General features: G+C 45.4%; 1 protein-coding gene across 1 annotated transcript; it reads right to left on the bottom strand.

Annotated features, from left to right (window-relative positions):
• Positions 1-4,308: 4,308 nt before the first annotated feature.
• LOC143280638 (uncharacterized) lies at positions 4,309-9,567 on the bottom strand. Its single transcript, XM_076585362.1, has 3 exons — positions 9,468-9,567; positions 8,285-8,420; positions 4,309-4,594 (listed from the first exon to the last, which is right to left on the bottom strand). The coding sequence occupies exons 1-3, from the start codon at positions 9,529-9,531 to the stop codon at positions 4,468-4,470; spliced, it is 327 nt and encodes a 108-aa protein (XP_076441477.1). The 5' UTR covers positions 9,532-9,567; the 3' UTR covers positions 4,309-4,467.
• Between the last annotated feature and the right edge of the window lie 2,933 nt (positions 9,568-12,500).

Genomic DNA, 12,500 nt, shown 5'->3' with positions numbered 1-12,500 from the left:
ATAGACTCAGTGTACTGTTCGGGTCAACCTCATCAAGATCAGTGAAAATGTTTAAACTTTTGTATCAAATCGCTCCCCTTTAGACGGGCGCCTTTCCTTGAGTGAACGTAAGTTAAAAAACAACAACTTAAAATCATTCAGTATAATTCTCTGTCTGTGGCCTTTCATGCCCTGCTCTCACGGTGACCTCAGTTTCGATACCCCTCCACTTCTTGGGGTGAGTCCTGTCAATGTCTTCAGTGTCGGCAGATTCATGGAGGGCTGTTCTTGGAGGGACGTGGTGGCGGTCTCCACTCTGGGAGGGACGCTCACTCAGTCTGGCTCCGCGACTAATTGTCGTTAGTAGGGGGCTTAGTAGGTGGTGTCCTAAGTTCGTTGTATCAGAACAGGCACCACTGAACACCACCGAAGTGACTCAGTCAGCAGCAGTGCAGGGTCTCCTCTGGTGTGTGGCCTCCTGGCGACCTAACATCGATGGTTCCCTGCAGACTGCCGACGCTGGAACTGTGACGGACGAACCCGGGTGTAGCCGTGTATGCGGGAATCTAAATGAGCGGCGTGGGAGTAATGCCACTGAAATGGTGCAGATGATGAGGCAGCAAAAAGAAAAAAAAGAAAAAAAAAAGAAAAAATCTTAGTCGCGGGATCAGAGTGAGTGAGCGTCCTTCCACACTGGAGACACGTCCCTCAAGCGACAGTCCCCAGGAATCTGCCGACACCTGGCTGGCCAGGAGGACTTTTGACAAGAACACACCACAAGCTTGGAAGTGGAATGGGAATCGTATCTGAGGTCACCATGAGAGCAGGGACATACATTGAAGGGCACAGTGTGAAGTTAGTGGGTCCGTGGTGCAATGTCTGCATGTTTCATGTATAAACAGACACTTATGATATGAGTGATTATTGGTAACCCGGGTAATTCAAGAACCCGTAGGCATATATTGTTGACGTTACTGAACAAGCGGCATTAACTCACTCAGTACGGCCAGTCCTCTCTTCTCTACACAGACCCCTCGGATGTCCAGTGGGTGTCTGAATGACCCAACCTTTAGCCTCCGTCGACAGAATTGTGGTATTCTTTGTCAACATTCACCTCTTTCAGTATAAGAGCCTTCCGCTTGCAATATTTTGATGATGGTAATTAGGGTGAAACGCTGTTAACGTCGTCTCTTTCGTCGTTCGTATGGAGAAAATTAAACAGATCGCAGCTCAACATCGAGTCTGTTGTTATTCAAGTGCATGAAATAAGGGTGACTTTACATTGGCGACGAGGATGGGATTCGAACTCACGCGGGGAAACCCCAATGGATTAGCTGGACACGAGGCTGCTTCTTCCTTCCCAGTGTTTGGGGCTTGCATGGGAAGACTGGACATCACACAGTCACTTCACGGATGCCGACATTCTTAAGAGGAAGGTGGCAGAATGGTTAAGACGCTCATCAGCCAGAGTACTGTGTCCGGTCCGAGAGGGTCTGGGTTCGATTCCCGCCCTCGCTTTTTCTCCCACGTTTAATTGGAAAATCGGACTGTGAGCTTCTAGACATTTGGATAAGACAACCCCCCCCAAAAAAAACAAAAAAACAAAACAAAACAAAACAACCGAGTTCCCTTTTGCAGCACGTACTTGGCGCACTGTAAAAGAACCCATGGCGACATAGGTGTTGTCGCCTGGCAAAAGAAGAAACCCACCGTGATTGGTGCACAAATATGATAGATGTGCATGCATTCAAGGCCTGAAAAAGCGCGCTGGGTTATGCTGCTGTCAGGCATCTGCCCAGCAGATGTGGTGTTGCATATTTGTATTTGTATTTCTTTTTATCACAACAGATTTCTCTGTGTGAAATTCGGGCTGCTCTCCCCAGGGAGAGCGCGTCGCTACACTACAGCGCCACTCTTTTTTTGTATTTTTTCCTGCATGCAGTTTTATTTGTTTTTCCTATCGAAGTGGATTTTTCTACAGAATTTTGCCAGGAACAACCCTTTTGTTGCCGTGGGTTCTTTTACATGGGCTAAGTGCATGCTGCACACGGGACCTCGGTTTATCGTCTCATCCATTTTCGAACAATATTATCCGATAGATGATGGAGTCTCCCGTCGGACCGACGGATGAGTAACCACGCAGGTTTATCTGTCGGTGTGTGTCCTCATATGGGAGAAGAGGACGATTCTGGATGCACAGCACTTCCCACAGGTGTTGCAAGGGAAAACGTCTCCAGAAATTGAGCCCTGCTTCCTTCGCTCACGCTTCTCCTTAACGGCCAGCGTTCTCTTGTTTTCAAACGTCTTTATGCTACTAGAGCACAGCATCCTCCAGCGAGAGCGGTCAAGGGCATCAGTTTCCCAGGAAGCGATGGCTATGTCACAGGCTTTGAGGTTTGTCTTCAAGGTATCCTTGAAGCGCTTGCAGGGTCTTCCAACTTCGCGGTGGCCTTCCTTCAGCTAGCCATACAATAGCATCTTCGGGATCCTGCTGTCTGATAGATAGACAGACTGAAAAATAATATCTAAAAGAAAACACAACCCCAAAATAGATTAATAACATAACAAGCCACAAAGGCATTAGTAGATCGACGTGGTGATCTGCAGGCCTATGCACGCATCCGTTTTCGAACAATATTATCTAATATTATTAGACAGACGGACAGAAATTCAGTAAAGAAAAAAACAACAAAATAGATAAATGACATAACGGGACACAAAAGACATTGGCAGATTGGACTGTTTCGAATTTATTGTGTGTAACGTTGCACTTTCGATATTGTCCAGGTAAAATAATACAAAAAAAGGAGGGTGGGGGATATATTTTTCCATCAACACTACTCCAATTCATTTATTTTCGATCCTTTTCTTTCTTTCTTTTTCCTCCCCACAACACAGAGCACGCACTCAATGCCTGGCTAAGCGTATTGGGTTATGCTGCTGGTCGGGCATCTACCTTTATCTGGTGCAGCTCAGCTGAGTGCTGACCTTACTGCCCGTCTGTTACCTGGCCCCATGTACCCGACACAGATGTGGACAGAAATAATATGATGTCACAGTTACAGATATCATCTGTTTGGCGGATGTCAGCGAAAGTTGGCGAAACAACAACAAAATCAACAACGACGCTTTCTTTTCTCCTGCTTTTATTCCCCTGCCCCCCTCCAGTACCTTATATGGAAGCAGCTCAGCTGAGTGCAGATATTACTGCCCTTCTGTGATGTCTCCGTGCACCAAAAACAGGCATGGAGAGAAAGATGCCACAGTTTTGCCATCTGTCTTACGGATGTCAGCGAAAGTTGGCGAAACAACAACAACAACAACTACAACAACAACAACAGCAGCAGCAGCAGGAACAACAACAACAACAACAACGACAACGACGACGACGACGTTTCGTTTTCTTTTTTCCCCCTCCAGTACTTTATACGGTGCAGCTCAGTTGAGCGCAGATCACGCTGCCCTTCTGTGATCTGGTCCCATGCACCGGACACAAGCATCAGGACAGAAAGATGTATCATCTATTTAACTCTCTCCATACGAATGGCAAAAGAGACGACGTTAACAGCGTTTCACCCCAATTACCACCATCAAAATATTGCAAGCGGAAGGCTCTTATACTGAAGAGGTGAATGTTGACAAAGAATACCACAATTCTGACGACGGAAGCTAAAGGTTGGGTCATTCAGACACCCACTGGACATTCGAGGGGTCTCTGTAGAGGAGAAGAGAGGACTGGCCGTACTGATGTCAGCGAAAGTTGGCGAAACAAGAACAGCGACAACAACATCAACAACAGCAACAGCATCAACAACATCAACAACGACGTTTTCTTTTCTTTTTTTCCACCCTACAGTGCTTTATTTGGTGCAGCTAACAACAACAACAACGACATCATCATCATCAACAACGACTTTTTGACTCACTTGTGTAAACAAAGTGAGTCTATGTTTTAACCCGGTGTTCGGTTGTCTGTGTGTGTGTGTGTGTGTGTGTGTGTGTGTGTGTGTGTGTGTGTCTGTGTGTCTGTGTGTCCGTGGTAAACTTTAACATTGACATTTTCTCTGCAAATACTTTGTCAGTTGACACCAAATTAGGCATAAAAATAGGAAAAATTCAGTTCTTTCCAGTCATCTTGTTTAAAACAATATTGTACCTCTGGGATGGGCACAGAAAAATAAAAAAAAAGAAGCCTAATTATATGCAAACTGCGTTTACTGTTATATTTATATTTTTTGTATTCTCTAAACTTGGCACTTTGATCTGATATTCTGACCCAACAAGAAGAGCAGTCATTATTATCATTTTTTGTTCAAACAGGAACTTCTTTTGCTAAGCATGGAAGTTTTATTTATTTTGCAAACGTTTTTGTGCTGTTAGTAAAAAAGGGAAATTACTCTGTAATTAATGCTAGGGGACTTAATTTATCACAAGTGAGTCTTGAAGGCCTTGCCTCTCTTGTTTGTTTTGTTTTTCCCCTCCAGTACTTTATTTGGCGCAGCTCAGCTGAGTGCAGACCACATTGCCCTTCTCCGCGCAGGTGCAGGTGTTGCAGCCATCCGCCGCCAGGAAGGTTTGTCCCTGTGTGTAGACCCTGTGATCCGGCCCCATGCACCTGGCACAGAAAGCGTGGACAGAAAAGATGTCACAGTTAATCATTGCAGTCAATATATACCGTCTGTTTTGACGGATGTCTGGGAAAATTGGTGAAACTACTACTACAACAACGACAACGACGACGACAGCAGCAGCAGCAGCAGCAGCAACAACAACAACAACAACAACAACACACACACACACACACACACACACACACACACACACACACATACACACACACATACGCACACACGCACACACACACACACACTGGCGCCGGGGCACACACACACACACACATGCACGCACGCATGCACATACATACATACATACATACAGACAGACAGACAGACAGACACACACACACACACACACACACACACACACACACACAAAGACACACACACACACCACACACACACACACACACACACACACACACACACGGAAATGCATAGACGTGCCCCCGGCCACCCCCACAACACAGAGCACGCACTCAAGGCCTGACTAAGCGTATTGGGTTATGCTGCTGGTCGGGCATCTACCTAGCAGATGTGCTGTACAGTATAGTTATAGATTTTTTTTTTTCTAAACGCAGTGACACCTCCTTCAGACACTGAAACTGAAGCTCCCTTTTTAACTCTCTCCATACGAACGGCGAAAGGGACGACGTTAACAGCGTTTCAGCCCAATTACCATCATCGAAATAGGCTCTTATACTGAAGCGGTGAATGTTGACAAAGAATACCACAATTCTGACGACGGAAACTAAAGGTTGGGTCACTCAGACACCCACTGGACATCCGAGGGGTCTGTGTAGAGGAGAAGAGAGGACTGGTCGTACTGAGTGAGTTAAACCACACCGCCATCTTCGGACCATGACTCCAGTTCTGAACCCACCGCTTGCATGGTGGGGTAAATAAACAGTCATACACGTAAAATGTTACATGTTTGTCTGAGTGTGTATGTGTGTGCGTGCCTGAAAATATGATTGAACGACACAGGAAACGAATGATGAGCGCCAATTGGCAGCCGTCAGTCGGCTCTACCCAGGTAGGCAGCCTGTTGAGTAAATGACCCCGTGTTTCTAAAGCGCTTAGAGCGTAGTCTCCGACCGAGGATAGGCGCTATATAGGCTAAGTATCCATATCAATCAATCAATCAGAAAATTTGGATCTTATCAGCCAACAGGTCGTTTAACTGAACCATATAAACAAAAGCGAACTCTCTCTCTCTCTCTCTCTCTCTCTCTCTCTCTCTCTCTCTCTCTCTCTCTCTGTGTCTCTGTCACTGTCTGTCAGACAAAAACATATGTGAGAAGAAAAAATAGAATAAAATAAGCAAGACAAATATCATACGTTGTCATGCAGTATACACTTAACTAAGTAATCGTGTCATCAGAAGTGGCACAAGCTTAATAAATGAATTTTACGACGTAAGAGTGCATCGAAGCTTAAACGCTGTCACTGTCTGTCTCTGTCTGTCTGTCTGTCTGTCCGTCTGTCTGTCTCTCTCTCTCTGTCTCTCTCTCTGTCTCTCTCTCCTCTTAGATTTGATATTTCGGACATCGCTGAACGCACATACCGTCACAGAGAACACAATGAAACTAATTCATGGTGTTATGTCCGCTTTACAAGAATGAGAAAGAAAATGAAGTGCGCTTTGCTCTGTCCTGTCTTGTCATGTATTATGACCCTAGAGTACGACGGGCGCAATAGCCGAGTGGTTAAAGCGTTGGACTGTGAATCTGAGGGCCCCGGGTTCGAATCACGGTGACGGCGCCTGGTGTGTAAAGGGTGGAGATTTTTACGATCTCCCACGTCAACATATGTGCAAACCTGCTAGTGCCTGAACCCCCTTCGTGTGTATATGCAAGCAGAAGATCAAACACGCACGTTAAAGATCCTGTAATCCATGTCAGCGTTCGGTGGGTTATGGAAACAAGAACATACCCAGCATGCACAGCCCCGAAAACGGAGTATGGCTGCCTACATGGCGGGGTAAAAACGGTCATACACGTAAAGGCCCACTCGTGTACATACGAGTGAACGTGGGAGTTGCAGCCCACGAACGCAGAAGAAGAAGAAGACCCTAGAGTACGATACATCCCGGTGAAATTTGATAGTTCCCAAGCCAGATGAATAAGATTGTCGTTACTTACGACATCTAATCGCAAACAAACTGTCAAAAATCTATCAATTTATTTTTTTACAAATGCAAATCGTTTAAGCTACGATGCACTCTTGATTTGTCTTCGAGTGATTGACAAAGTGCTGTTTGTGATATAGTATTGTAACCTGAATGAGCGCATGTGCTATATTTGTATTTTGTATTTGTATTTCTTTTTATCACAGCAGATTTCTCTGTGTGAAATTCGGGCTGCTCTCCCCTGGGAGAGCGCATCGCTACACTACAGCGCCACCCATTTTTTTTGTTTTTGTATTTTTACCTGCGTGCAGTTTTGTTTGTTTTCCCTATCGAAGTGGATTTTTCTACAGAATTTTGCCAGGAACAACCCTTTTGTTGCCGTGGGTTCTTTTACGTGCGCTAAGTGCATGCTGCACACGGGACCTGGGTTTTCGTCTCATCCGAATGACTAGATTCCAAACATCACTCAAGGTCAAGTGGAGGGGGAGAAAATATCGGCGGCTGAGTCTTGATTCGAACCAGCGCGCTCAGATTTTCTTGCTTCCTAGGCGGACGCGTTACCTCTAGGCCATCACTCCACATGTATGTGTCTTGTATATTGCTTTCGCTGAGTGTATATCACTGGGCAATGTATGTTTCGTCTATAATGATTTATTTTTTAAATGTTCATTTTATGACCCCCTTTCATGAGGGGGGCAATGGCTTGTAAATGAATAGACTATCCGTGTGTGTGTGTGTGTGTGTGTGTGTTGTTGTTGTTGTTGTTGATGATGTTGATGTTTCGCCAACTTTCGCTGACATCCGTCAAACAGATGGTATAACTACATTTTCAGTTTCAGTTTCAGTAGCTCAAGGAGGCGTCACTGCGTTCGGACAAATCCATATATGCTACACCAAATCTGCCAAGCAGATGCCTGACCAGCAGCGTAACCCAACGCGCTTAGTCAGGCCTTGAGATTAAAAAAAAAGGTGAATAAATAATAGATAAGCTTACATTAAAAAAAAATTATAATATAAAAAAGGTAGTAATAATAATAATAATAATAAAATAATATTTATTAATTATTATTATTATAACTACATATGTATGTCATCTCTCTTTCCATGACTGTGTCAGCTGCATGGGCCACATCACAGGATTCTACGCGGAGGGACGAACTTGGAAGAAAGGACGGGTTTTTGTTTGTTTGTTTGTTTGTTTGTCTCTCTCTCTCTCTCTCTCTCTCTGTGGTGAATAGAATCGAGGAGAATAGAATTATATTATCATAAAACCTAATGGATTTTTTAGACACAATGAAACGTTTGTGTGTGTGTGTGTGTGTGTGTGTGTGTGTGTGTGTGTGTGTGTGTGTGTGTGTGTTTTTCTGTGTCTGTGTGTAAACAGAATAGAGTAGAATTATATTGTCATAAAACCTTGAGGTTTACAAGAGACAATAAAACGTGTGTGTGTGTGTGTGTGTGTGTGTGTGTGTTGTCTGTGTCTGTGTGTGCATACACGCGCACGCGCACGCGTGTGGGGCGCGCGTCAGTGTCCACTGCCGCCAGTGCCTCTGCTGACCTGTAGTGCCCAGGCGTGCAGAAGATGGTGGTGCAAACGGCGTGGCCTTGCTGACAGAGGCAGGAGTTGCAGTGGTCCAGACCGATGTAGGGCCCCGACCCCTCCAGTACCGCCTCACCCTGGCTGTTGATGCACACTGCCACACGCACGCACACACACACACACACACACACACACACACACACACAAGGAATACATGAACACACATACAATCATACGCACGCACATACTGACACGCAGACGCAGACATTACACACACACACGAACACACACACACACACACACACACACACACACACGCACACACACGCGAACACACACACACACACACACACACACATTAGTCTGATTATATATTTTTTTCAGAACATAAAGTCTTACGTTTGCTATTGTTCATCCAGCCTTCGAAACGTGAAAAATATAACAGGAAACGGATGAAAGAAGAAAAACAATAACATGACAGTGGGAAACGAGAACAGAATCAGCAAGAAGCGAGAGGCATTTTCGTCATAAATGTTACATGGAGAATATATGAATTCCGAATCCCCCCCCCCCCCCCCCACAAACCCCCCAAACCCACACCCCAGTCCCTCTCCCCCCCCCCCCCCAAAGAAAAAAAGAAAGAAAAAAAGAATTATATGAATTAACTGGTACCGTGTGTTGTTATGTCTAATATATTGACAATATGCATACAATGAATATGATGCTTCCTTGCACTAAAAAAAAAAAAAAAGGTTTATGGCATATGTGTTTGGCGTTGAAATCCAAAGTTTATGAAGGTTAATACAACTGCAACAACAAAAACAACAACAACAACGAAATCGAAGAAGAGGAAGAAGAAGAAGGAGGAGAAGAAGAAGAGAGAGAGCGAGAGCGAGAGAGAGAGAGAGAGCTCTTGCAACTATGGTATGGCCTTGAGCTTGACTTCTTTTGAGCAATTAGTTCCCACGCATAATTTTGCGAAGCGAATGATGCGATGATGAGTCTCTATGTAGCGTTCGTTTTGTTGTTTAGTGAGATGAGTGGACAGACAGACAGATACAAATGTTGGGAGGGAAGCGAGGTGTGTGTGGAAGGGGGGGGGGTGCGGGGGGGACGGGGGGGGGGGGAGCAGACTACACATAGGTAGACAAGACCACCAGACAGGACATACAGGAGACACAGCGCTTCCCAGCAGCCATACCTGAATGCACCGAGGCAACAACCCAGCAGACCAGCACCAGACAAGCCACGGCGGCGCCTTTCATCCTGAAAACTCAAGACGGGTATCTGCAGTCTATGTCAGTGCAGTAACATAAACCAGAGTGTTCTATCCTCAGCCACCAGCTTTTTATAAAGCGGTTTGTGTGTGTGTGTGTGTGTGTGTGTGTGTGTGTGTGTGTGTATTCACCTCTTCTCATATCTTATCAGCTTGCACCGTCTGACCCCATTCTCCAGGTTCGATTCTGTGTCATCAGAAATGTCGGATAACTTCTCCTTGGGATCTTTGAAACATGAATCTTATTAATAATCATAAGAATGGGCAGCAATCCTGTAGGATGGTTCGGAATAAGCAGTTATTTCATTAGATATTAAGATGATGATATCCTATTGTGAAAGTAATGATGATCACTAATTTAAAATCCAGCATATTTTGTGCAGGTATACCCAGGAGATATTGATTATTTATCAATTTAATTTTTGACTTATTTATTAGTACAGATCCTTTTGAACGGGTCCACAGTCTTTGAAGAGCATTTATTGTTTGTATGGCTTTGTGTAAGTTTTACATTTGGGCCAACAGCAAAGTGAGAGCTGTATTATCAATGGTTTCTCCAGTCAATGGGAAATCATTTACAGCTTAGGCTTTTGTGAAGGACTATGACTCTCAAACTAGGAGGCAAAATTGCACTGGTTCTAAGTGCTGCAGCCTTGTGGGCTAGTTGGCCTTTGGGAACCATCCCAACGCCGACTGTCCTAAAACCCTCTTGGCCGAGAGAGTGGGGATGTAACTTGGGCAAGACACTCTCCACATTTATCAAATTCTAGCCCAAATAGTCGGAACAGCAGTTGCCTCCTCTGATGGTCATAGTCGGACACGACTGACTATCATATATGGCTATGTGTCTTTTTTTTCATATTCATTTATTTGCTTTTTGTTGGTTTGTTTGTTTGTTTTCCTTCTGTTCTGTATATGTTAATAAAAAAAATAATAATAATAAACCAACTTTTCCTTGGGGTTCGATTCGGAACTCGGTCCTCCGGTTGGTCCTGTATGATAGCCGCTGGGCAGTGCACGTTTAGTTTAGTGCACACGACGCGCGGAAAATCCGTGCGTCTGAGAGAGATAAAGGCGGAGAGTTGGTTTGCTCTTGAGTAACCCAGGTCAACGGTCTTCAACTGGTTCGTTCGGCTTTACGTTCCAGAACAAGCACAGCCAACGAGAAAGGTTGGTCAGTTCAGTCTGACAAACAAATCTTTTAATGCTTTTGCTGATGCTTCATATCAGCTCACCTCCTCCTCATACCCCCCACCCACCCCTCCCCTCCTCAGAAGCTGGAATATTTTATCTGTCAAACTGCCCCCCCCCCCCCCCCCCCCCGCCTACCCCCCCCCCCCCCCCCCCCCCAACTCCCCAAAAGGGAGACTTCTTGCACATTTTTACCAGCAGTCTCCACCGGGATTATCTATATTCAGGACTACAGCAGAAGCATTTCAGCAACTAATTGGGTGGTAAACACCCCCTGAAAACGGAGTATGGCTGCCTGCATGGCGGGGGGAGGGGGGTAAAAACAGTCATACACGTAAAAGCCCACTCGTGCACATACGAGTGAACGTGGGAGTAGCAGCCCACGAATGAAGAAGAAGGAGAATAGTAAACTAGTGGAATTTCGACCAGGCAAGACACAGTACGTTTTGCTGCAATACTGGTTATCACACTGATGCGGATCACATTATGATAAACACTGAAACCACAATAGGTAGACTGTGCTGCTGCATGATAGCTTCTTGTAGATCTGGAAACTGCCCTTGACAGCATTCACCATGACGTAATTCATCGTTTGGGGGGGAGGGAGGGGGAGTCGTACGCCAAAGCGTGTCGTTCAGAACCTTGAAAACGTCAAAAACCTGTACGTGCAGCTCTCACATCATAATTACGTGATGCTGAAAGCTGAGTTGACGTACGTTTTGAGGTCGAGACGGGAAGGAATTTGATATATTGACAATTGTATATTATTACTAGAATAATCTGTCTGTCTCCTACCACCCTCTACACTCCCCTCTCCCTTGTGCCCCCCACCCTCCCCCGCACCCCTCTTTCCCCCATGAAGTCTTCGTGCAGTGTGTGTGCGTGTTTGTGAATGGGTGTTTACATTGTGTGTGCGTATGCGTGTTCGTGCGTGTGTATGGCGCTCTCGCTGCATAATTCTCCATGATGGGGAGAGCAGCCCGAATTTCACACAGAGAAATCTGTTGTGACGATAGAGTAATACAACACAACTGAATACAACGCAATGCAATACAACACAACACAACACTGTTACTGTTGCAGAAATATCAAGCCCTGCCCTTGAAGACTACCACTGATACAGAAACGTGACCAGCACGGAACAGTGCGCACCACCAAGACGGCCCAGACGGCTTGACAGTCAAACTGATGACAGATGACCGCTGTGAACTGCACGGACCGGAAACAGCTAGCCGTCTGTGGCGAGGTGGTAAGACACTTCACTATATCATGTGACCGTGCGGCAAATTATTGTGACGCGGCTGCAGAATGGCTGTGCCATGGGACACACACACACACACACACACACATATATCGGTTAGGCAAAATTAGTTCTTTCCTTTCCACTGCTGCTGCTGCCAACAAACTTGCTGTTTCCTTCATACTATCCAGATTAGACAACTGCAACTCTCTTCTCGCTGGTCTCCTAATATAAGTTGTAACAAACTGAACAAACTTCAACACATTCAGAATCACGACTCGTACTCGGCCGTAAACCCAGGCATGAAACTGAAGATCAACATCACTATTCAGAACACTTCATTGGCTTCCTGTTAATTAAAGCAAAGAATTCAGGCTATACAAAGTAGCTTGTATCTGCTTTCAGTGTCTCTGTCTCAGGTGTGGAGTGATGGCCTAGAGGTAACGCGTCCGCATAGGAAGCGAGAAAATCTGAACGCCGCGCGCTGGTTCGAATCACGGCTCAGCCGCCGATATTTTCTCCCTCTC

Source organism: Babylonia areolata, chromosome 3 (genome assembly GCF_041734735.1).
Source record: "Babylonia areolata isolate BAREFJ2019XMU chromosome 3, ASM4173473v1, whole genome shotgun sequence".
NCBI lineage: Eukaryota > Metazoa > Mollusca > Gastropoda > Neogastropoda > Buccinidae > Babylonia > Babylonia areolata.
This window is presented reverse-complemented; position numbering and strand designations above follow the sequence as displayed.

Coding starts and splice junctions, on each gene's coding strand:
- LOC143280638 (XM_076585362.1), bottom strand. CDS start 9,531: ATGAAAGGCGCCGCCGTGGCTTGTCTGGTGCTGGTCTGCTGGGTTGTT. Junction 8,421..9,467: donor TGTTGCCTCGGTGCATTCAG/GTATGGCTGCTG, acceptor TGCGTGTGGCAG/TGTGCATCAACAGCCAGGGT. Junction 4,595..8,284: donor TGCACGCCTGGGCACTACAG/GTCAGCAGAGGC, acceptor TTTCTGTGCCAG/GTGCATGGGGCCGGATCACA.